Below are 26,861 nucleotides of genomic sequence, written 5' to 3' on the forward strand. Positions count from 1 at the left end.
ATAATGGGTCAGGCTAGGCTAGGCTGTCGGGTTACTCGACCCATGAATAGGTCCAATTGTATATATAAACAATTGTATACATAAAAAATCATATGAAATAAAAATTTAAACATTTTTTTCAAATTTTAAAATAATGGACCTCTCATAGCTTGGCCTGGGTCCGCAGCCTGGCTTGGCCTAAGGCTCAGTGCACGACATGGCATGGGCCCATGTGAGCTCAGGCCATAGGTCATGCTGAAGTGACCCCCTAAATTATCATAGGGGAGGGAGACACAACCTAGGATGCCCCATGGGCCAGCATGGCATGGCCCCCACTTTGTGCGGGCCACATGTGGGTCATGTCATACTGGCCCAGCACAACTTGATTTACACCTCTACCTGAAACTGCCCAATATTGGGGATGGGGCGGGGAAATTCGAGGATTCCCCATCCTTGATGATGAGTGGGGTGTCTTGCCCCTAAACTCGCCCGACATTAGGGAGTGGTTGCCTTGCCCAGAACCTGCTTGACATTAGGGACGCGGCGGGGATAGAGTAGAGTGTCTTGACTATGGAACAAGGACAGGGATGGGGTGCCCCACCCTAAACCCACCCCATTGTCATTTCTATATATTTGTTAATTATTAGTGAAATTAATAAAAATATTAGCTTTTGTAATTATTTTTATTTATTTAAAGTTAATCAAAATTTCATTTAAAAATAATAAAAATAATACCAATTATTAAAATTACTATAAATTATTGATAAAACTAAATTTATTAAAAAATATTTATTCATATCAAATTAACAATAATTATTTTCTATAAATCATATAATTATTAAAATTTAAATATTAACAATAACTTTGAATGCTATTAATTAATTAATTAATAACAAATTCGCGTGCATCGCACGGGTCCCCACTAGTATTGGAAAATATAATTGGTCGGTTCGATCAACCAAAGTGGAATTGGTTCCATCTACCCGATGTTACCAATACAAGTGAGGAATTTCCTGACCACTTGAATAGGGTTGAGCACCTTCACTTTATGCGCTATAATTACTATGGATAGTTGGATACTAATGATCAATTAATTGCAAGGATTAAAGTATCGGTATCGGATATGGATACGGATACGCTTTGGAAAACGCATGGATACGGACGAAAAAATATGGATACGCCAAAAAATGCATATAAATTCCATAAACATATTAATAACATTATTTTTAAGATCAAAATAGCCATAATTAATGTATAGATACATAGAAAATGTATATTCTAAAAGTATATGTGAAGAAATATACTATAATTAATATAGTGGGATGTATAGAAATCATAAAATTTTATTGATATTGTATCAACCAAGAATCATGGAACATATTATATATATATATATATTAAAAATTAATACATGCACAAAGCTATTATAATGTTATTTTCTATTGAATTTCAAGGCACAAAACATATGCAACTATTATATGTGAATTATTTTGTTGATTATTTTCTATTTCACTATTTTTAATTTTTAATATTAACTAAAAATCAACTAAAAATTAATTCTCAAATATTTAGTTAACAATATTTTTATTTTTGTAAACAATAAACACGTTATTAAAAAATGTAATTAAAATATAAATTAAAAATTTAGAATAACATATAATATTAACTTAAAATATATCAAATATATTAAATTTTCTAAGATACACATCATATGCAAATTCATAATTTTTAACTGCTAAAATAATTATTCCATTATTAATTTTTTTATTTTCATAAATTTTGAGATAAAATATCATTTTTTGATATAAATGTAGATTAATGGATTTGACAAATTCAATTTATATTATATTCTCATGGTTTTTGTAAATAAAATTTTTATTTTTATAAATAATATACACTTTTATTAAGTTCAAATTAAAATATTGATGTGTTGCTCATTGTGACACTAGCAAGTGCACTAGCCGTTCAAGTAATAAAGTAGAGAGTGAAGTATCGTTCCCACGAGGATTTATGAAACAATTACCAATACTAAATTGAGCACTTCTTATCTGATCAACAAATAAATCAAAACTCTAATGAAAGCTAAGAAATCCTAAATTAAAATCTATCTAAATCATTGGCCCAATTGCCTTCAATTCAGGTTAGAAGAGTAAACAGTAAATGTCAATCTCATAATTCAGCAATCTATCAATTTGGATCATTCGAATGAATCATGATTGAGCCTTGGTTTGGTGAAACTCCAAGGTCATGAACAGCCTCTCTCAAGTGCATGTTCATCCTATGCATGAGTGACGGTTCTTCTATCTCTAGCAAGAATCTAATCCCCATGCATGCATTTCTTCAAACACTTCTAAGGCATCAATTCAAATCTGAATTGATCACCAACTGAATTGTGCAAGTTATCTCTAACCTTGCACTCAATTCAGTTCTTGAATAGTAAATCTGAATTCCTAGAGTCTCTCTCAAGCACTCTAGGAATTCCAAGCTGTAGATTAATTCGCCCAATCTGAAAATTGCAGATCTGAATTCTCTTTCAAGCAATTCAGATCTTGCAATCTCAAATCTGAGAATTCAGATCTGAGTTTTGAAGGTTAGTTGGCCGAATTAATCTACAATCACATCCTTATTCAAGAAACTTCAAGTACAATGCATGACCATTTGAATGAATCAAAAAGAATTAGATTGCTGAACTGAAATTTTACAAGCTGAAATACATCAAGGAAGAATGGAAACAAGGAGAAAGAAGAAAGAAAATATAACAAAGAAACTGAATTCAAATCAAAAGAGAATGAAACTACAAATGATTTATTACAAAAGATCTTTGAATCACAAACCCTCAATTTGAACTCACCTTTTCTTCTAACTTGCTTGTCTTGAACTTCCTTCAGCTCTTCTTCTTCTTCTTCCTTGCGCCTAGCCTTCTTCTCTTCTCTTCTCTCAAGGTGGCCGAACCTCTAAGAGTGGGAGAGCCTTCCTCTCAAGCAATTGAACAACTTTCTCCCCTCCTAGAGGCCTCCTTATATAGTTTTTCAAGGGGGCTCTTGCCCCTTCTTGAAGTCTCTAGAATTGGGTGTATTACACCCCTCATGAACCTTCTAGAGTGCTCCCTCCTTCTCTTCAAAAAACATCTAGGAGTTGCCGCCCCTAGCTCCCTTTGGGCTGCTATTTTGGCTACAACTTAGCTTGCTTTTGAGCTCAAGTGGGCTACACTCTAGGCTGTTATTTGGGCTAAAAATGGGCTGGGCCGAAATTTCCTTTTTGCTAGGCTTCTTCCCTTGGATTTTCCAAAGAGTTTCAATTGCTCTTCTTGGGCCGAATGAAATTCTCTTGCTCTCATGGCTGGGCCGGGCTGAACTTGATAAATTTTGGGTTTTCTTTTCTTGCTTTTGCCTTCTTTTTGTTGATTTGGCTCCCCCTGAAATCTTTCTTGCAATCAAGCTAAATTAAGGCAAAGATTAATAAAACCGGCATAAAAATCCATGCTAAAGTCCTCAAAAATTATAGATAAATTGTAAGTTCATCAAATACCCCCACACTTAAGCTTTTGCTTGTCCTCAAGCAAAGACATCAGCCATAAACTTAACATTCCCCCCTTTTGTTCACACCATTTACCTGGTGAACTTTTTAAGATAGAAATGCATTGAGTAGTCGGGGAACTTTTGTAAGTGCTCAACTCTTATTCTTGTAAATTACCATTTAAGATATGTATCAGATCCAAGGAAAGGAGAATATGAATTTCATCATAGTCTAGCCTTCACTCCTAATTCATATATAAATCAGCTCCTTAATTGTCAAGGTTAATAATCAAATTTCACTAAGTTTCACATCTGTAACTAAATCTCAATGAGAGTTCAACTTTAGAGTGCCCCTTTGAACCTCGGTTGTCACCACAATTACTTATTTCTAAGGGTGAGTGCATCTTATGCTCCATCTCACCCTTTTCTTCTTCTTTTTTTTTTTTTTTTTTTTGGTGTGAGTGCATTTTATGCTCCATCTCACACTGGTCACTTACTTGAGGTAGGACTCATGTTCTGAGCTGCTAGTTTTACTATTCAACTCAAAATAGCGGAGTCAATTTGGGCTTTTGTCCTTCTTTGCAATTATTGAACCTCAAGAATTAGCACTTCAGATGTGCACTAGCTCTCTTGACCATTAACCATGAAATCCAGGGCTTCCATACACATGAAGATAGTTAGGGCTAGTCATGCTTAAAAGCATATTCAGCTCCCCTTTTCTCATGCATATATCAAATTGGGTCATTCACAAGAATAAAAACTTAACAAGTACATCAGTCTCCCTCAACTCATTGAATTCCTTCTTAAAAAAAAATCATCAAATAAATAGTAATGAACTTGAGGGGTTCCAGTCTTTTTTTTTTTTTTTGGTTATGTCATTGCCTGCATATGTGTGTTGGGGTGAATGAGGTGCATGGTTTCAGCCCCCATACCCTAACCTCGAGCTCACTCCCCCACACTTGAGATGAACATTGTCCTCAATGTTCCTAGTGTTAGGGAGTCACACTTGCTAGAGCAAACTGAAGAAAAGAAAATGATGAACCGAGTCCTTAAAGAATTGGAATTTTGAGAAAAAGATCTTTATTTTACTAACTAATATTCTAAAAAGATAAATGACAAAAAGATTCCTTAACTTGTTCATGAGCAAGCATAAGAGATTATTGGTTATCTAGATAAACAGTGGATGGAGGGGGTACAGTACTGCCCATTAAATATGGTTTCAGGCGCTGACCATTTACTTTAAACGTGCCCTGAACCGGGTGGGTGAGTTCTATAGCCCCATGGGGAAAAACCTGTGAAATGGTAAAGGGTCCAGACCACCTGGATCTCAGCTTACCTGGAAACAAGCGGAGACGGGAATTATATAACAATACCTGTTGGCCTACATAAAAGTCCCGTCTCAGCAAGTTCTTATCATGCCAGTTTTTTATTCTTTCTTTATAAACTTTGGCATTCTCATAGGTGGTAAGTCTGAATTCATCCAATTCATTCAATTGCAACCGCCTTTTAGCCCCTGTGGCCTGAATGTCAAAATTTAAGAATTTAAGAGCCCAATAGGCCTTGTGTTCCAATTCAACTGGTAAATGGCATGCTTTACCAAAGACCAATCTGTAGGGGGACATGCCAATGGGTGTCTTAAATGCAGTTCTGTATGCCCATAATGCATCATCTAATTTGATGGACCAATCTTTTCTGGCGGATGCTACGGTCTTTTCCAGAATTCTTTTGAGTTCCCTGTTATCCAACTCCACTTGGCCACTGGTTTGAGGGTGATAAGGGGTAGCTAATTTATGTGTAATTCCATATTTCTGCATTAACCTCTCAAATTGGCTATTGCAGAAGTGAGTTCCCCTATCACTAATTATAGCTCGCGGAGTGCCAAATCGGGAGAATAGCTTCTTTAGGAAGTGTACCACCCTTCTTGAGTCATTTGTGGGTAAAGCCATGGCTTCTACCCATTTGGATACATAGTCAACTGCAACGAGGATGTACTTATTCCCAAAAGAATTCGGGAAAGGTCCCATGAAATCTATACCCCAAACATCAAAGATTTCACAGATTAAAATATTGGAAAGGGGCATTTCATTCCGTCGGGAAATGTTTCCCGATCTTTGGCATTTGTCACATGTGGACACATACCGATGGGCATCTTTGAAAAGTGTGGGCCAATAAAAACCTGATTGCAAAACCTTGGCTGCAGTGCGACTAGCTCCAAAATGACCTCCTGCTTCTTTATCATGGCAAAATTGGAGTACCGACTCCATCTCCTCCTCGGGGACACATCTCCTTATGATCTGATCTGCACACAATTTATACAAAAAGGGTTCCTCCCACAGATAGTATTTTACATCAGAAAAGAATTTCTTTTTCTGTTGATATGAAAGGTTAGGAGGAAGGACTTGTGCAGCTAGATAATTAGCAAAATCAGCATACCAAGGATATGAGTATTTCTGTATTGAGTACAACTGCTCATCCGGAAATTCTTCTCGAATGTTGCTGGTTATCTCCTCTTTTGAGCTTACCGTGTCCAACCGGGAGAGATGGTCAGCAGCCAGGTTTGCAGCACCCTTCAGGTCTCTAATCTCAATGTCAAACTCTTGCAATAAAAGGATCCACCTGATCAGTCTTGGTTTTGAGTTTTGCTTGGTAAGCAAGTGCCTTAATGCCGAGTGATCTGTGTGGACAACAACCTTGGATAATATCAGATATGAACGAAACTTATCAAGTGCAAATATTACTGCTAGCAGCTCCTTTTCTGTGGTGGTGTAATTGAGTTGGGGTCCAGTCAAGGTTCTGCTAGCATAGTAAATTGGCTGAAAATGTTTGTTCATTCTTTGTCCTAAAACAGCTCCTATAGCAAAATCACTTGCATCACACATCAATTCAAATGGGAGGGTCCAATCTGGTGCTACCATGATAGGTGCATGGATCAATTTGTCTTTCAAGATGTTGAAAGCATGAAGGCATTCAGTTGAAAATTCAAAAGGCACTTCTTTCTGAAGCAAGGTAGATAATGGCTTGGAAATTTTTGAGAAGTCTTTAATAAACCTTCTATAGAATCCGACATGTCCTAAGAAACTTCTCAAAGAACGAACAGATGTTGGGGTTGGCAATTTTTCAATTGCCTCCACCTTGGCCTTGTCGACTTCTATACCTCTTTGAGAGATCTTGTGTCCAAGCACTATGCCTTCTTGCACCATAAAATGACATTTCTCCCAATTCAACACAAGATGTGTTTCTTTACATCTAGTAAGCACCTGTTCCAGATTATTCAAACATGCATTAAAAGAAGAGCCAAAAACTGAAAAATCATCCATGAAGATCTCAATAAATTTTTCAACCATATCAGAAAATATAGACATCATACATTGCTGAAAGGTTGCTGGGGCATTGCATAACCCAAAGGGCATCCTTCGGTATGCAAAGGTTCCATATGGGCAAGTAAAAGTGGTCTTTTCTTGATCTTCTGGTGCAATTGGTATCTGGTTATACCCTGAATATCCATCCAAGAAACAATAATACTCATGCCCGGCTAGCCTCTCCAACATTTGATCCATAAATGGGAGAGGGAAATGGTCCTTCCGGGTGGCTTCATTTAATTTTCTATAGTCAATACACACACGCCATCCGGTAATGGTTCTAGTAGGGATGAGTTCATTTTTCTCATTTGGAACAACAGTCGTACCCCCTTTTTTGGGCACAACTTGCACAGGGCTTACCCAAGAACTATCAGAAATAGGATAAATGATCACAGCATCTAACAACTTAATTATTTCAGCCTTTACTACTTCTTTCATGTTGGGGTTCAGGCGCCTTTGGGGTTGAACGGAAGGCTTGCTGTCCTCTTCCATCAAAATTCTGTGAGTGCAGATTGATGGATTAATGCCTTTGATATCTTCTACCTTCCAAGCTATAGCATTTTTGTGTTCCCGCAGCACTCTTAATAATTTTTCTCTTTGTAAGGGATTCAGCGCTGCGGAAATTATCACGGGGAGATCTGATGGTTCCTCAAGGAAAGCATACTCTAAATGGGATGGTAATTGCTTTAGTTCAAGGGTGGGGGGTTCTTGGGGTGATGGCTTACCTGATGGTCCAGGCAATTTGCCTAAGTTCTCTAATTTAAGAAACCCCTTTCCCTTGAATTGAGGCTTATCGTTCAGGTATGCTATCATGAGGTTTATTTTTTCATTTTTTGCTTCTTCAAGTTCTCCCTGCTGGAGGCAGAGTTCAAGAGGATCAGTTATTCTACTTACCTGGAAGCATTCATCAATTGTCAATTCAATGGCATCAATCATAAAACAAGAATCATCACTAGAGGGTGCATGTTTCATAACATCAGACATTTTAAAAATTATCTCCTCATCTTGTATCCTAAGGCTGAGTTGTCCTTGTTGGACATCAATCATTGCTTTCCTGGTAGCCAGGAAAGGTCTCCCTAGGATAAGCGGGACCTCCACATCTTCTTGCATGTCTAACACAATGAAATCAACTGGAAAAATGAATTTGTCAACTTTAACTAACACATCTTCTATGATCCCCCTAGGATGTCTAATGGATCTATCAGCCAATTGTAATGCCACTCTAGTGGGTTGGGGTTCATTCAACCCCAATTTCTTGAAGATAGAATATGGCATTAAATTGATGCTAGCTCCCAGGTCACATAAAGCTTTTTCAATTTTTAAATTGCCAATGGTACAAGGAATAGTGAAACTCCCTGGATCTTTGAGTTTCTGAGGCAGCTTGTTCAGAAGGATAGCAGAACATTCCTCATTTAATGCAACTGTAGTCACATCTCCCAGTTTCCTTTTGTTTGCCAATAATTCCTTCAAAAACCTTGCATAGTGTGGCATCTGGGCTAAAGCATCAGCAAAAGGAATATTAATATGTAAACTTTTAAAAATTTCAAGAAACTTACCAAATTCCTTCTCCAATTTTTGTTGCTTCAGCCTGTTAGGGAATGGAACTTGCGGTTGTTGGTGCATCCCTTGTTGTGCTTCTGGTTGTTCCGTCTTCTGTTGTCTGGTTCCAAGGCTTGTTTCTGCCTTGGGTTCAGCCCAATTCTTCTTTTCTACCTCAAGCAACTCTTTTCCACTTCTTAAGGTAATAGCTTACACCTGCTCTCGTGGATTCACTTCAGTGTTGCTTGGAAGAGTTCCCGGCAGTCTGGAAGAGATTAATTGTGCCAATTGCCCCACTTGGTTTTCCAGGTTTTTGATTGAGGCTTCCTGGTTCTGGAACCTAGTTTCTGCACCTGCTATAAATTTTGTCATCAGTTCCTCCAAATTGGATTTTGGTTCAGGCTGATGATAAGTCTGGTGGAACGGCTTGGAAATATGCTGATTTGGCCAGGACTGGTTTGAATGTCCCCTCCATCCTGGATGAAAAGTATGGTGACTCTGGTAACCCTGCTGTCTTGACGAATTGCTGACATAGTCAACTTGTTCAATAGATGGTCTGAACTGATTGCCAACTTGGCAGTCTGTACTGATGTGGCCTCCCCCACACAATTCACAATTAAGAGGCTGCACATGCATGGCAGCTATCTGCATTTCATCTATTTTTTTACTGAGTGCTCCTATTTGTGCAGATAGTGCTGTATAAGTGTCAACATTATGCAGGTCTTGCTGCTTCCTAGTTTGAGTTCTTTCCGAATGCCATTGATAGTTGTTGGCTGCCATTTCCTCAATAAGTGCATGGGCAACCTCAGGAGTTTTATTATTTATGGATCCTCCGGCTGCAGCATCTAATATGGTCTTATTTGAGTCAGTAAGACCATTATAGAAAGTCTGCACTTGTAGCCAAATGGGGAGGCCATGGTGAGGAACTCTCCTTAACAGCTCCTTGTATCGTTCCCATGACTCATATAAAGATTCCCCCTCTTGCTGGAAAAAAGTAGTGATGTCATTCCTCATTTTAGCAGTTTTAGAAGGGGGAAAATATTTAGAGAGAAAACGGCTGGCCATTTCGTCCCATGTGGCTATAGATCCTACCGGTAATGAGTTCAACCAAGCTTTGGCTTTATCCTTCAAAGAAAATGGGAATAACCTCAGCCGGATGGCATCATCACTTACCCCATTGTGTTTGAAGGTGTCACAGATTTCCAAGAAGTTAGCAATATGGGCATTCGGATCCTCATGGGCCATACCACAAAACTGAACCGTATTTTGTATCATTTGGATTATGGCCGGTTTAATTTCGAAGTTATTGGCAGCAATAGTTGGCCTGATAATGCTGGAGACAGTCCCGATGAGGGTGGGCTTGGCATAATCCATCATAGTTCTTTGTTCAGCCATTTCTTGTGCTTCTTGTCTGACTTGCTTAGCAGCTCTCAAACGGACACGGAGAGTCCGTTCAATCTCCGGGTCGTAAAGGATCTCTTCCAGTTCAGGTCTGCTTGTCATAAACTGTTAAAGTCAAAGCAATAAAAATGCCAATATTCACAAAAGAAAATAAATAACTAATCCTATCACACTGAAAATGTAAAGTGAATTATTGGAATACAAAACCTACATCCTATCATGAATAAATGAAGCCAATTATACTAAAAGCAGATTTAAACCAATCATCTTATTCAAGGTTCTTTTATCTACATCCATCGATTGCAACATCTGAATTCAGACCCAAATTAGTTGAGTTCAGATCTACAAGTCTTTGGTATTGTTAGTCCAGAGAAATTAACAAATAATAATTCAGATCTAAGTTGTATATCTCATACACACTCATTGGTATACACTACAATATACATTCATTAAGGTTGGAATCAAGTCTGTGATGCTTTAGGGCTGAAATTAGATCTGATCTGAAAAATATATTAAAAGGATCTGAAATAAACTAAAACCAGTCCTGAGTTAGGCTTGGTTTAAGGATTTTAAGCTCTACAATTGAAGCTCAAACCTGTATAGCTGATGCATATCAAACACTTGCTAAGACCTGAAAATTGGGTCTGCAATGTTTGGTATTGCAAGCTATTCGGTCCATACAACTTTTGTAGAAATCTGAAATCAGGTCTGCTAACTGTTGTACTATAGCAGCCCTGCTACAGATCTGAATGCTAATAGAAATACTTGGAAAGTGCTAAATATTTTTTTTTTTAAATAACTGAGGCATAACAATTATTCAATCCAAACATACACCTCCTTAGCTAATGTAGCTCGGTTACAAGTGGATAAAGCAAATGTTCAAGTCACCCAAAATCCAAAATGTGCTCTGTATCAGTTCAGTCCTCAACTATAGTTCAGATCTGTATCAGTTCAGATCTGAATTTTCTTTTTCATTCTTTGCTATCCAATTACCTTTGGGGTATGTCGGATTTATCATAGGGTGAATTGGGGTGATGATGGCACCCAATTCACCTTAAACTTGTATCAGTTCAGGTCTGAGTTCATCTGAACTCAGATCTGAACTGAGCAGTTCTGCAATAGCAGAATTCAGGTCTGAACTCAAGTCTGAGTTCAGATCTGAATTCTCAATTGCCTTACCTTCAGTTATTGCTACTAAATTATTTTTGAGGAGTAGCAGAAGTGTCCTAGGGTAAATTGGGGTGGTTATGACACCCAATTCCCCTCAAAATTGCATCAGTTCAGGTCTGAGTTCAGAGGAACTCAGATCTGAACTGTTGCAAATCTGCTGTAGCAGAATTCAGATCTGAACTCAGATCTGAGTTCTGATCTGAATTCTCAATTGCTCCTCTTGTTGTTCAAAAGATCTCCCCTCTTTTTTTTTTCATTTTATATATATTTTTTTCTTTTTGTAATGAAAGAAAAGAATAATAAAATCTGAAACACAAGCAATTCTTTTTGGCTGAGTGCTGCAGATCTGAAATCTGCTGATCTGAGTGCCGAATGCAACTCAGATCTGCAACACTCATGTTTTTGTGAATTTTTTCTTTTTGAAGGGAACAACACCAAGATTGAATAGAAATCAAATATGCCTTTATTAAAATGAAACTGAAACCAGAAAAAGAAAGTAATCTACTTAAGAAAGAAGAAACATAACTACAGTAGTACAGCAGTTGCATTCAAAACTAAAATGTAAAGTTAAGCAAATTAAACCAACTATGAATGCAGTGCTGAATGATACCAGATTAAGAATGCTCAATGTTTCCTAATATTGCTTCTATAAATCCCCGGCAACGGCGCCAAAAACTTGATGTGTTGCTCATTGTGACACTAGCAAGTGCACTAGCCGTTCAAGTAATAAAGTAGAGAGTGAAGTATCGTTCCCACGAGGATTTATGAAACAATTACCAACACTAAATTGAGCACTTCTTATCTGATCAACAAATAAATCAAAACTCTAATGAAAGCTAAGAAATCCTAAATTAAAATCTATCTAAATCATTGGCCCAATTGCCTTCAATTCAGGTTAGAAGAGTAAACAGTAAATAAATGTCAATCTCAGAATTCAGCAATCTATCAATTTGGATCATTCGAATGAATCATGATTGAGCCTTGGTTTGGTGAAACCCCAAGGTCATGAACAGCCTCTCTCAAGCGCATGTTCATCCTATGCATGAGTGACGGTTCTTTTATCTCTAGCAAGAATCTAATCCCCATGCATGCATTTCTTCAAACACTTCTAAGGCATCAATTCAAATCTGAATTGATCACCAACTGAATTGTGCAAGTTATCTCTAACCTTGCATTCAATTCAGTTCTTGAATAGTAAATCTGAATTCCTAGAGTCTCTCTCAAGCACTCTAGGAATTCCAAGCTGTAGATTAATTCGCCCAATCTGAAAATTACAGATCTGAATTCTCTTTCAAGCAATTCAGATCTTGCAATCTCAGATCTGAGAATTCAAATCTGAGTTTTGAAGGTTAGTTGGCCGAATTAATCTACAATCACACCCTTATTCAAGAAACTTCAAGTACAATGCATGACCATTTGAATGAATCAAAAAGAATTAGATTGCTGAACTGAAATTTTACAAGCTGAAATACATCAAGGAAGAATGGAAACAAGGAGAAAGAAGAAAGAAAATATAACAAAGAAACTGAATTCAAATCAAAAGAGAATGAAACTACAAATGATTTATTACAAAAGATCTTTGAATCACAAACCCTCAATTTGAACTCACCTTCTCTTCTAGCTTGCTTGTCTTGAACTTCCTTCAGCTCTTCTTCTTCTTCTTCCTTGCGCCTAGCCTTCTTCTCTTCTCTTCTCTCAAGGTGGCCGAACCTCTAAGAGTGGGAGAGCCTTCCTCTCAAGCAATTGAACAACTTTCTCCCCTCCTAGAGGCCTCCTTATATAGTTTTTCAAGGGGGCTCTTGCCCCTTCTTGAAGTCTCTAGAATTGGGTGTATTACACCCCTCATGAACCTTCTAGAGTGCTCCCTCCTTCTCTTCAAGAAACATCTAGGAGTTGCCGCCCCTAGCTCCCTTTGGGCTGCTATTTTGGCTACAACTTAGCTTGCTTTTGAGCTCAAGTGGGCTACACTCTAGGCTGTTATTTGGGCTAAAAATGGGCTGGGCCGAAATTTCCTTTTTGCTAGGCTTCTTCCCTTGGATTTTCCAAAGAGTTTCAATTGCTCTTCTTGGGCCGAATGAAATTCTCTTGCTCTCATGGCTGGGCCGGGCTGAACTTGATAAATTTTGGATTTTCTTTTCTTGCTTTTGCCTTCTTTTTGTTGATTTGTTTCCCCCTGAAATCTTTCTTGCAATCAAGCTAAATTAAGGCAAAGATTAATAAAACCGGCATAAAAATCCATGCTAAAGTCCTCAAAAATTATAGATAAATTGTAAGTTCATCAAATATTAATTAATAATTTATAAAATTGTGAGTTATATGTCATGTTCAAATTTATAAATATTAAGTACTAAAATAATTATTCTACTATTAATATCTTTTTCATAGAAATTTCTTGAGCTTAAACAATTTTTTGATATAAATGTGGATTTAAAAAATTATTTATTCTATTAGTTTATAAAATATTAGTTTTGATTTTTTTTTCTTTTGCTGGAATTATTAAACAAAAATGTAACTTTTTTGCATTACATGTGGACAATAGAATAGAAATAAATTATTTTATTTTATTAGATTTCATAAGATGAAAAGTTGTTTATTGGTTCAAGTGTACGTTTAAGGCTTTGGCACTGGAAGGTTTGTGTTTGATTCACACCAGGTAAAACTTTTTGGAAATAAACCCATGTGCACGAGAAAACATCGATCCGAATCGGTGCGTATCGCTTCGATACATCACGATACGAACCGATTCGAAGGCGTATCGCTCTGATACACGCGATTAAGGGGATACAGGTTTATTCATAGTGTATCCTGTATCCCCATCGGTCGATACCAATACAACCAGTATTGGACGTATCGTATCGATATTTAGATCCTTGATTAATTGAACTAGCTCAAAGAGCGTAGCAATGCGACCCATTGTCCATGCAGGTACCACCTACAAAAGGGATGAAGGTCACAATTCTCTGCTCTTTTAAATAACAAAACTTTGAAAATTGCCATGGGGCACTCTCTCCCTTATCGCCTTTTGCTATAAGAAAGAAGAAATGAATCACATAATCGTAAGTATCAAAACCTTCAACCCTTTTTGGCTAACTTACCCATCGTTTCAATTTCAAGCTCACAGTTCTCACATCTAAGAAGAAGAAGAAATGAAGGCTTTTAAGCTACAACCCCCATCATTTAGACACATGGTTTTTTCAAATTTAGACACATGGCATTTTCTGAGAAGTTGCTATTAAAGTCCACAGCTCACTACCATCATTTAGACAAGTAACCTTCTCATTTTTAGAAAGCTAAACACGTGACAATTTTTGAGAAATTCCTGCTAAAGCCCATAACCCATTATTAGGCTACAACCCCCCACCATTTAGGTGGCCTTCTCATTTTTTTGGAAAGTTAGAGACGTGACATTTTCTAAAATGTTGTTGTTAAATCTCACAACCCACTACCACCATTTTCAATCCATTCTTAAAAAATGCAAAAGTGGTCATTCATAACCATTTCTGCCTACATTCTATCAATCTCAGTTAATCATTAACTCTCTACGTATAACAAAGGGTTCGACTATGATATGAAAAAAATAATATCCGAAAAACAATTGACTAATAAACTGAAATCATAAACATGGTAGCAAATTAGGTGTTATTTATCAAAATTCATAGGTGGATTTTGATTGGTCAAAACTCTTTTTATATCATATCTTTTCCATATGATATAGAAAATGATCCATATTCTAATAATTATTAAAAAACTATTTTTTGAAATAAATATTTCTTAAAGTTTTACCAATTATTTAAAATATTAATAAATATAATTTTAACATTATTAATTTCATAATGTAAATTTAACATTATTGATTCAACGTAATTATTACGGGATCATTCACAAAATACTATAGAGAAGAATGATAAAACCGTAAATAACAAAATTTTGAAAAGCACCACGCGACACTTGTAATAAGAACACATGATTGAAAATATCGTAAATATCAAAAACTCCATCCCTTATTTCCTTTGGTTAAAGTTAGTTCGATTAACCACCGATTTGGTTCACCCATTTTGGTGTTAACCAAAACTGTAACCAATGATCACCGGTTTGGTTCATCACTGCTCGTCAATCGATTCCTTAAACTGACTGGTTCGGTCTCTCGGTTTTCTCCCTTTGTCGTAAGAAGAGGACAAAAATCTGATGAAAATCGGGGAGAGAGCGATATAACCGATTGGCTCAGTTGATCGAAACCTAACCGATACCCACGAATATACATGAAAAATATAACCTATCGGTTTCTCAGTTCTACAAAGACAGAAAAAAAAAAAAAAAGAAATAGAGAGAGAGAAAGCGCCACACGTCGGTCTCTCAGTTCTCTCTCTCTTATAAGAAAAGGACAAAAAACTGACGAAAATGGGGGAAGGAAGGGATATAATCGGTCGATTCAATAAAATCAAAACCGAACCGGTTCCCACGACGCTTCTCTCAGTTCTCCGAGGACAAAAAGGAGAGAGAGGTAGAGAGAGCACCACGCGTCGGTCTCTCACTCTCTCCCTATTTCCCTTCTGCCCTTTTCTATAAGAAAAAGACAAAATCGATGGCATTAGGCATAATTTACACCAACCTCAGCACCAAACACTTAACTCGGTTATGTGCGACTCTGAATACTGAAGTCCCTTCTGCCCTTTTGCAGTTTGCTATAAGAAAAGACAAAACTGATAATGGCATTAGGCGTAATTTTCACCACCCTCAGCACCAAACACTCAACCGATTACTATGAGATTCTGAGTACCCACAACCCGCCACCCATCAGGTTTTCCCTCTTCTCCCTTTTTGCTTAGAAGCACTTGCTATGCAGGGCAAAAACATTATGGAATAATATATTGGAAAAAAAAGTTTATTGAAAAAAATATATATTTAATTAAAAGGTAAATTTGTATAGGAAAAAAATTGTGAAAGGTAAATTTTTTAATTAAAAGTTTATTGGAAAAATATTTATTTAAAATAAATAAAAAGTTATGGGTAATAATCTATTTAATTTAATAAAATAAAATTATAAATAAATAATTATGGCCATCACACAATAGAGTGAAAGAGGGAAAGATGACTTCTGTCATTGTATTTTTGTTTTATATAGTGGCATAATTATGAATAGTTAAATAATAACTAATTTAATTTAATAAATAAATAAATTATTAACTAATTAAATAATTTTTTGTCTTATTTTGCTAGCAATAATAATTTGTTAGATTATTAACTAATTAAAAAATTTAGTAAAATAAGTAAAAAAATAAATAAAAGTTTATAAATTATCAACACAAGATTGGTAAAGGCTACTTCAAATTATTTAATTAATTAATTCAGTATTGTTAATGGGTCGGGCTAAACAATCGAGCTACCCAACCCATGAACATGTCTAGTTGGTATATAGCTTGTGCCTCTCCCATCCCAATAATAAATTATTAACTAATTAAATAACTTTTTGTCTTATTTTGCTAGCAATAATAATTTGTTAGATTATTAAATTATTAACTAATTAAAAAATTTAGTAAAATAAGTAAATAAATAAATAAAAGTTTATAAATTATCAACACAAGATTGGTAAAGGCTACTTCAAATTATTTAATTAATTAATTCAGTATTGTTAATGGGTCGGGCTGAACAATCGAGCTACCCAGCCCATGAACATGTCTAGTTGGTATATAGCTTGTGCCTCTCCCATCCCAATAATAAATGAGTTTATTTATTTATTTTACTAAATTAAAGTATTCATTTATTTATTTTAACAAATTAAGTAAATTATTGTCCATAAATTTTTATTTATTGAATTTACTAAATTATTAAATTAAATAATAATTTATTTACTAACAAATTATTTCTCTATCTCTTTCTCTCTTAAGCCTAATATGTAGGATTGTCAATAGTTTGAGTCTAGTTTGAGATAGCCTACACCAATCCCATCCCAATAATAAATAAATTTTTATTTATTTATTTACTTATTGGTTGGGCTTGGACAAGAATTTAGGCTTGCAAGCTTAGACCCAAAACACCAGGCCCGACTTTCTTTTTTGAGTCTGAGTTGTTAACAAGCTATTGGGCCACCTAACCCACTCTTGGTCAGGCTTGGATAAGAATTTAGGCCTCCGAGCTCAGGCTCAGGCTCAGGCTCAAAACACCAAGCTTGACTTTTTTTTGAGCTTGATCTATTAATTAGTTGTTGAGCTACCTGACCATTGTTAGTCAGAATTGGATAAGAATTTAGGCCTCCAAGCTCAGGCTTGAGCCCTAAACACCAAGCTCAACTTTATTGGAATTGGTCCAAGTTAATGTTTTAAAAACCAAACTAAATGCTGAACTATTTTTGCCACTAGGTATATATATGTATATGTACATATATGTATATATGTAAATGCATGTATGTATGTATGTGTATATACATATTTGAGGCTAAAAATGTTTTTTTTTAAGAAAATAGAAAGGTAAGGTGTCTATGGCTCCTTGGGATGCACAAATCTCGAAAAGTTATCTAAAATAAAAAAAAAAACCCTCAATCAAACATTGGAGTAAAACACATTTAGAGTGTAAACCATAACCCGGTCACCGAGTTGAATGGGTCAATGGTCCAACAGTTTGGGTTAGACATTTTTTGGCCAAGTCAATGGTTTTTTACCTCCCTCTGGGTTTTACTCAAATCAAACCTGAAATCTTGACAGAGTGACAATTTGAGCAGTGAAACTGGTCAGGTTCAACCAAAACCAACCCGTTGGAAACCTAAATATTTTTTAATTTAGTTTTAAGTTTTCTTAGTTGTAAAAAATATTAAAAATTACAATTCGAGGGAAAAAGGGGTTTTGGCAAAAATAGTTACCCCTCCCCCCCCCCAAAAAAAAAAACCTCAAATGGACATCGGAGTGCAAAGTTATGTCCTCCTAAAGTTTGCATACACATTTAGTGTGCAACCCATGACATAGTCACTAGGTTAAACGGGGCAACTCTCCAATTGTTTGGGTCGGATAGTTATTGACCAAGTCAACGATTTTTTACCTCCCATTGGGTTTTACTCAAACCGGACCTAAAATCTTGGTTGGGTGATGCTTTGAGCAGCTTAACTGGTTGGACCAAACCCAACCCATTGACAACCCTAAATATTTTTTGGTTTAGTTTTAAATTTTTTATTTGTAAAAGGTATTAAAAATTTGAAGTTTCCATACACATTTAGTGTGCAATCCGTGACTCGACCACTGCGTTGAATGGGTCAATGGTCCAACCGCCCAGGTCAGATGGTTTTTTACCAAATCAACGATTTTTTATCACCCTTCGAGTTATTCAAACCAGACTCAGAATCTTGAGTAGGTGATGGTTCAAGCGGTTCAATTAGTTGAGTTTAACCAAGTCCAACCCGTTGACAACCCTAAACCTTTTTTAGTTAAACTTTAAATTTTTTATTTGTAAAAAATTGTAATTTGAGGTCAAAAAAGGTTTTTTGGTGAAAATAATAAGGCAAGGCACCTATGGCTCCTCGGGATGTATAGATCTCAAAAAGCTATCCAAATGCAATCACTTGGGTTGGACAGTTTTGACCAAGTCAACAGTTTTTATCTTATTGTGGGTTTTACTCAAATTGGACCTAGAATTTTGAATGGATAATGGTTCAAACGGTTCAACCGGCTGGTAGGGGTGGCCACGAGCCGAGCTCTTCACAAGCTCGAGCCGAATAAAATTCAACTTGTGAGGCTCGTGAGCTGGCTCAAAAAACTACATACATACATACATATAATAATGATACATACATACGTACATACATATAATAATAATAATAATAATAATAATAATAATAATAATAATAATAATAATAATAATAATAAATAAATAAATAAAGTAATATTTTTATTTTTATATAACATTTTTCTAAAATCGAACTCGAATCGAGCCAAACTCAAAGTTAAGCTCGAGTTCGAGCCTTGTACTGCCTTAACAAATTAAATTTCGAATAGCTATTTATTCAAATCGGCTCGACTCTAATCCACGCCTACCGGGCGGGTTAAATCAAACCCAAACGAAAGCGACAATTTTTAGCAAATACGAAAAAGATAGAAGATTAGTGGCATATCGTAAATAAATACTTTTTACTCTTTTCTCATATATCCACGTCTCATCCTCATATGCCTAATTTTGTATCAAGTATATATATAAGTTTAGATAAATATATTAGATTAGATTAATTGTCCTTGTAAACTAAAGATTCAGTTTTATTTTATTCTTTTCCGAAAAGTGTTGTTCCCCACCTTCAAAAGGTTTTAACTGGTTTTTCTCTTCAATGTGAGTGTTTCTCTGGTCCAAAGGTGTAGTATCGAGAAGCTGTTCTTAAATTTCTCTTGTTTCAGAAAGAGTAGCGGAATTTGACCGGCATTTCTGGAATATACGAAGTTCTTATATTTTTTCTTGGGCCAATGGTGATCTTTTGCTGTTTTTGTTTGGAGCATATTAGCGGTTCTACAGATGCAGATCTCCGATGAAATAAGCATGGGCATATAGCTTTATAGGGGAATGAGCGATTCCTAGCGGCGAATTTTGGCGTCTTGAATGACTGGTTTTCTTTGAAAGCCTTGGTGTTTTGCCTGGCTGTTGCAGCAAAACCTTTTTTTTTTTTCTGTTGGGAAAAGATGGGGTTGAGGAAACCAGTATTATTCTTGCTGTTCGTCACAGTTCTTGCACCGATTGTTCTTTATACAGACAGGCTTGGAAGCTTCACAATTTCGTCCTGTAAGTTTTTATTTTTATTTTTTATTTTTTTCAGAAATGTGAGAAAAAAGCTAAAAAGTTGTACCTTTTCTGCTCTAATTTCATATTTTTATGTTGATGGCTCTGCAGCTAGAAGCGAATTTATTGAAAAATTTTCGACTCTCGTGAGTAGATTCTTTTATCTGAGGTTTCGGCTTCGTGTTTCATCAAAAATATGATTTTTAATCTGTTTTATTTTTTTGATTTTCTTGTTCAGACTTTCAGTAGTGAAACCAGACAGCAATTAAATGTGCTCCCCCAAGTAATATACTTCTTTGATTTATTATTTTTAGTTTGAGTTTTTTTTTTTTTTGCTGCGATATTTTTAGTTTGAGTTATGAGCTACAGATCTTACCTATTTTCCCATTCCAACTATGTAGGAACCCCATAATAAATTGAAAGAACCGATTGGATTGGTTTTTGCGAACAATTCGAGTAATTCTGTTTTAAGTTCTGATGGATTGGCCGAAGAGCACCCCGTCAAACACCTCGATTCAGCCCTCGAAGGTAATTTATTTTTTCCACAAACCGAAACATTAGAATCCAAATCAAAGTCGAGACTTTCTCAAATCTAGAATTATATGTTATGGTTCTTGAATTGCACAATTTCTACCGGAGAAATTTGCTGAAGCCAGTAGTTTAAGATAAAATAATAGTTCCTTCCTGTGCCTTTTGTTTTAATAATTACTGTTAATAATAAGGAATTTCTTCTAGATGAAACCCTTCATATATTTTTCTTGTTATATGCAGAATTTCCATTGGCAGACTCGAGGGAGCATAAAACCAGAGTATTATCCATGACTGACGAAGGAGACCGGTCAGAAATGGAAAACCCCATCAAGCAGGTAACTGATGGATCTCAAGCAAAGAACGGGAGCGATGGCTCACAGAAATTTGAGTCAACTGGGGATATGAAAACCCAGGAAGAACGAGGGAAAAGAGAAAAGGAAGAGAAGCCAAAGTTATCTGAGCAGATATCCAATGACAGTTCTGAGAATTTGGTAACTTTCTTGTTGCCCTTCGTTTGCTTGTACTGTCAATTTTAGTTCCCTTGAGAACGTTTCAACCATGAAAAAATCTCCTTTAGTTGGTTAGTATAGATATAAAATTTTAAGCATTTTCTCTTTTTCAGACTGTTGTTTTCTAGGGGCTTTATCTTTTGATTTTAGTAATTATTAGATGTGGTGATGGGATTATATTTGCAAGGGGTCTGACTCTCTTAAGAATTAATAGGCTAGATGTCTGGTTAGAAACTTAGAATTGGTTTGTGTTTAGAATTTTTTAAAATGACTGTCATTACAATATCCTTTTAACGGGTTAGATATGGGTTATTGAGTTGTCACAGAATTCAGTTCTGAGATATGGGACCTGAAAATCCCAAGATGAATGGTAATTTGATATTGCAGGGGAGCAGGGCAAAATTCTAATTATGAACATTTGACCTTTTCTTTCTGCTCTGGGGTACAATAGACTTTTGAAATGAAAATTAAACAACAATATATCATGTCATTCTAAACATTTAGGAGAATTCTTGATTTTGACTTCTTTTATTCTTTTTCTTTTTCCTTTTTTTTTATCAATTAATAATTCCATTAAAATTTAATTATATGAGAATTTATGGTTTATCAATACATAGCTTGTTGAATGAATGGGGTAAGCCATTTTATCCAACAATTTAGCAACCACCATACAACTTTCTGACAAACTTCCTTCATCTTTGTTCTGGTAGGAGAAAAATGATTTCTAGTTTAGTCTAGTATTAGAATAGAAGTTTGGCTGTTTTTTTTTTCTCAATTTAAGTGAAAAAAGAATATGAAAATAAATAGACTAGTGAGCTTAATTTACTTTTTGCCTTTTCCCCAGGAAAATGTAAATAAGCAACGATCTGCAAAAACCTCTGCTCATGTAAAGGCAAAACCGAAGCAACAGATTGACCAAACAGTTATGCCAGATGTACGTGTCCGGCAGCTTAAAGATCAGTTGATCAGGGCAAGGGTTTACCTTGGGCTTAGTGCTACTCGAAACAACCCCGACTTCATAAAGGAGCTTCGGTTGCGGATGAAAGAAATTCAAAGAGCACTTGGTGATGCAACCAAGGATTCCCAGCTCTCTAGGAAGTAAGTCCTTGAAATGAGATTGTTAGCTCAGTTTCCATTTTAAAAGGGAGTGAAGGAATATTTTTGGCTGCAGTTTGCATGCATGTATGTGTGTGTGCAACCGTGCATTTATATGATATTTTATTTTATTAGCTCTCTTCTAATGATTTCTTTATGTAATTTCTCAATTAATCTATTGTTCTTCTCCTTTAATTGAGTTTTTTGTCAATTTCATTTTCTGAGCTATGATTTCTGAACCCAGTGCCTATGACAAACTGAAGGCAATGGAGCAAGTATTGGCTAAGGGTAAGCAAATTCAAGATGACTGTGCAACTATAGTAAAGAAGCTTCGTGCTATACTTCACTCAACAGAAGAGCAGCTCAAAGCACACAAGAAGCAAACCATGTTCCTGACACAACTTGCAGCAAAGACCCTTCCAAAGGGTCTTCACTGCCTCCCTTTACGCCTCTCAACTGAATACTATTCCCTGAATTCTAGCCAACAGCAGTTTCCGAATCAAGAGAAACTAGAAGACGCGATGCTGTACCACTATGCTATATTTTCGGACAACATATTGGCAACTGCGGTTGTTGTAAACTCAACTATTTCCAACACAAAGGTAAAGCTGTGGGATATAGAAACAAGGCATAATCAAATATTGTCTCAATACTTGGGTTTTTTTTTTTTAATTGATGGTGATTCGTTCTATTCTGTAGGATCCAGAGAACCATGTTTTCCACATTGTAACTGACAGGCTTAATTATGCTGCAATGAGGATGTGGTTTCTAGCTAATCCACCAGGTAAAGCTACAATCCAGGTTGAGAACATTGAAGATTTCACATGGCTAAATTCAAGTTATAGTCCAGTTCTCAAGCAGCTTGGTTCTCCATCTATGATAGATTATTACTTCAAGACTCACCGCTCAAACTCTGATTCAAATTTGAAATTTCGTAACCCCAAATACCTATCAATCTTAAACCATCTTAGATTTTACTTACCAGAGATCTTCCCAAATCTCAGTAAATTGCTATTCTTAGATGATGATATTGTAGTACAGAAGGATCTCACTGGCCTTTGGTCACTAGATTTGAAAGGAAAAGTTAATGGAGCAGTTGAGACATGTGGTGAGAGTTTCCACCGGTTTGGTCGTTATCTCAACTTCTCAAATCCACTCATTTCTAAGAACTTCGATCCTCATGCTTGTGGATGGGCATATGGAATGAATATATTTGATCTGGATGAATGGAAAAAGCAGAACATAACAGAGGTGTACCACACATGGCAGAAACTGGTAAGAGAGAACTGTTTATCAATTGCATAATACACTGGCTCTAAATCAATAGATGTTTTAATTTTTTCATATTGTTTTTGTGTATTACCACAAAACAATTATTGACTTCTGTTTTTTCTTGTATGCTTTTTTTGTTACACAGAACCAGGACAGACAGTTGTGGAAGTTGGGAACCCTTCCACCTGGTCTGATAACATTTTGGAATCGTACGTTTGCTCTTGATAGGTCTTGGCATGTCCTGGGTCTTGGCTACAATCCAAATATTAATCTGGAGGAGATTGAGCAAGCAGCTGTTATTCACTATAATGGAAACATGAAACCATGGCTTGAGATAGGCTTGCCTCAGTACCGAAACTACTGGGCCAAATTTGTCAACTATGATGAAGTCTATCTGCGAGAGTGCAACATCAATTCATAAGCTGATAAGCAGCTCGGCCCTATGTATGGTACTTTCAACCTTCAAAAATTCATTTTTCCACGCCAATTATTTCATCTCTCTGTTACATTGCTCCTGCTTAAGAAGCTGTTAGTTTGATTCTTTATTCTGCGCAAACCTTCTCCAATGGAACCCACCCCAGTTAGTGATACTTTCTCAATCAACTCTCTTTGGTTCCGTCTGGCAAAGGTGCCAGATGCATATTTTGTACATGTCTCAAGAGATTAGTGATTAACTTCTACAGTGTATCTTTTGCTTTGTTTTTTTAGGCTGCATTTGGCATTCTTATTTTAAGGACTTATCTCCTTTTTATAGTTAAGATGCCCCTATGGACACATAAATGCAGAAAAAGGAGATAAGTCCTTAAAATGCAGCCTTAATCTTCTTAGAAGTTGTCATGTAAATGTGATTTTCAGTAAATATTTTTGATAATTATTCTCTTAGGTTGTGTTCTGTTCATCTTCAAAGATGGGCCTTGCGGAACATGGTAAGTAGCGGATTTCCAGTGTGTTTGGTTCCGTGGGTGTTTATTTAATAAATGCTGCCACATAGGCATCACTTCAACAGATTCTCTCTCTTGCTCTTCCGTACGCATCGAGAATGGCATAAGTGGACTTCAGTTTTTGTGCACGCCTATCGTTTGGGGACTTTATTTTTTAAAGCTTTCAGAAACAGTCAGGCGTTTTTTCACTGTTACGTCGATATGGAGCCTAGTGGTGCCTAATTGTCATAAACGGTTGTAATTATTAACTTTCTCAGTTTTGCAAGCAAATAAAGTACAAATGTTGAGTGAAAAAATGTAAACGAAACCAAACACATACTTTTCATATTGCATTTTCTCTATCGGTTATTGGTGGGATGAATATATTTAATTACCCGATTCCAAAGATAGCTATTTGGAATTTTGGATGGTCATTTTCATTATCCACTTAGTTGCGGATTCCGTACTGCCATTCTAATTCAACACCACATCCTAAAGACAACTTATGAGAATGAGATGCTTCTTATTTTACACCTAGGGGTGGATTCGAGCCGAGCTGAGCTAAATAGTATGAGGCTTGAGTTTGGCTTGCCTAGGAAGTATAAGGCTTGAGCTCGAGCTCGAGTTAGATAGATATTCAAGCTCGACTTCCGAGCCTCACGAGCCAAATTCTATTAGGCTTGAGCTTGGCTCATTTATTAATTGAGCCTACAAATTAGGTTCAATCTCGACTTGAAGCTCGATTTAAACTAAGCCGAGTTGAGTTTTACTAGCCAAGCTCGAGTAACTCGTGAAGAGATTGGCTCGTGGCCACCCCTACTTACACCCTTGTTTGCCTCATTGGAAAGCGACAACTACCGGGTTTTATGCCTTATTTCTTTGAAGTGCAATTTCATTTATAATGGCTTAGTTTGGAACTTTGGAAGGGGTGCAAATATAAATCTTATATTTGTAGAGTTCAAAACCTTATATTTTTTATTATTTACACTAATGTATTTGTACTCTTTCCAAATTGAGTCAATGGTGCAAAAAGTACGAATCTAAATGAGTTGACTGCAAATCATGACTTAACTTTGTATTTTTGGTGTGTAACCTAAATCAAAGTAAATAAAAACTAGAGCAAATATGAATTAGAATTTGCAATGATTTCTGTTTATTTTATTTCATTTCATTTTGTTTTGTTTTATTCTGAAGAAGCAATCTTTTCATTTGTCCAGTATCTATTTCTGTCAAGTACTGCTTACTGGGTGGTAGGGTTGGAGCCTCATAGGTGACCGTTAAAACCATTAATTAATAGAGATTGGATCTTCCCGTCACAAAGGGTGTCTCACACGCGCCTCACATGTACATTTTATCATGCATTGGAAACATAATTATTCATGGGAGCGGTGGATGTACATGTAAGGCGCAGGAGCAGATCCCCTTCCTAATTAATAATAATACCTCTCTTATTGTTGATTAGTAATGATGAAAATAGATAAATTCCCTTCCCAGCTTGCAATGGATCCAAGGATTAAGATATGAGTTGACATATACACGTAATTCCGTGCATTTTTCTATAGAAGAATAAAATGTAAAAAGACACGAAAATATTCATTTAGAATTTCTTAAAATCAGTCCAAAATAGGGTTTTAGCATCATTTCAGCACGAGCCTTTGTATAATGTACGTGTCTCGTAGTCCCTCTCTCATTGGCAAGAGTGAAAAAATAAAAAAATGGAAATGACTAACGAGAGAGGCGCATGATGGCAGTGATGGCGTTGCTGCAGTCGTCAGTTGTCACATGGTGGACCCCAAGCCCAGAGAAATGGGTCTTGTTATCCTTGTACTTACCATTTAGAACCCCTCTTGCTTGGTTCTCCACCATATATTTTTATTTTTATTTTTGTGTGGTCTGAGTTGGAATTTTTCTTTTTCTTTGATTGAATTTACATTTTCTATAGCTGCCTAGTGTGGTGGTTCATTCATCATTGATTCATTAGCAAGGTCATATGTGAGGTGGCCTTCGAATCCACAAGCCACCCATCACTACAATTGGTTGATGGCCAAGACACGGCGTGTTTGGGTTGTTAATGCACAACTGCACACTGCATAAGCATTTGCGTCTATTCTTTCTCCTCAATGAATCGTTACTTTTCGTTTGGTTCTTTGCCAAAGAGAATTGTTTTATTTGTTGGTTTTCGTTTGGTTCTTGCCAAAAAGAATTGTTTTATTTATTGGCTACGGAATTCATCTTTCAGTGTTAATATGTTAAATAATGATTCAGTGAATTGTGGCTTTGGGTTGGGAGCTAGTCAGTCTCGAGTCTTTCAAACTTCAGAGACAGCAAAGCAAATCAGGAGACAACAGAAAGATTCCTCTGCCTCCTTTTGTTTCACCTTGAAAAGAGGGCGGGAAATCACTGTTAAATGTTTTAATTGCATTTTGTTGGGCAAATATTATTTTTTTGCGTGATCCAATTTATTATGTTATTCTTATACAATACAACGTGCTGTGTAATTGTAACTAAAGCTATTAAGCCTGCGTTTAGCATATTTGGAAGTGTTTAAAAATAAGTATTTATTTAGGCCGGGATTATACCATTAAGCATTTATTAGTGTTTGAAAAATAAGTCTGAAATAAGTGTTTATTTTAAAAATAATGGTTTATTTTTTAAGTCTAAATTTCTAGTTTTTTTTTTTTTAAGTTTTATTGTGTAAGTACTTATTCAATTTTTTTCTTTCAAAATTATCCCTATTTGAGTTTTAAAATAGCACTTATAAAACTATTCTTAGTTTAATTTTATAAAAGTACTTCTGTAAAAGTGTTTTTATTAAAGTTCTTTTGT

At 36.0% G+C, this 26,861-nt stretch overlaps 1 protein-coding gene and 1 non-coding gene across 11 annotated transcripts; both read left to right on the forward strand.

Annotated features, from left to right (window-relative positions):
• The first annotated feature begins 9,302 nt into the window (after window positions 1–9,302).
• On the forward strand, window positions 9,303–9,409 carry LOC148874266 (small nucleolar RNA R71). Its single transcript, XR_016106122.1, has one exon. It is a non-coding gene; the product is annotated as a small nucleolar RNA R71 (small nucleolar RNA).
• A 9,707-nt stretch (window positions 9,410–19,116) lies between these two features.
• Window positions 19,117–24,352, forward strand: LOC148874267 (putative galacturonosyltransferase 4). 10 transcript variants are annotated; one of them, XM_088965091.1, is made up of 11 exons: window positions 19,164–19,711; window positions 19,820–19,854; window positions 19,947–19,991; window positions 20,110–20,236; window positions 20,480–20,730; window positions 21,593–21,846; window positions 22,088–22,445; window positions 22,543–22,627; window positions 22,913–23,118; window positions 23,261–23,564; window positions 23,999–24,352. In XM_088965091.1, exons 1-10 carry the CDS (start codon window positions 19,612–19,614, stop codon window positions 23,534–23,536), a joined length of 1,737 nt encoding a protein of 578 aa, XP_088821217.1. In that variant the 5' UTR covers window positions 19,164–19,611; the 3' UTR covers window positions 23,537–23,564; window positions 23,999–24,352. The 10 variants fall into 10 exon arrangements, with proteins under 10 accessions (XP_088821216.1, XP_088821217.1, XP_088821218.1 ...); XM_088965092.1 differs by having other exon boundaries at window positions 23,261–23,559; XM_088965090.1 differs by lacking the exon at window positions 23,999–24,352 and having other exon boundaries at window positions 19,117–19,711; window positions 23,261–23,997.
• The last annotated feature ends 2,509 nt before the right edge of the window (window positions 24,353–26,861 follow it).

Source organism: Nelumbo lutea, chromosome 1 (genome assembly GCF_056320005.1).
Source record: "Nelumbo lutea isolate HS-2025 chromosome 1, American lotus-T2T, whole genome shotgun sequence".
In the NCBI taxonomy this organism is placed as follows: domain Eukaryota; kingdom Viridiplantae; phylum Streptophyta; class Magnoliopsida; order Proteales; family Nelumbonaceae; genus Nelumbo; species Nelumbo lutea.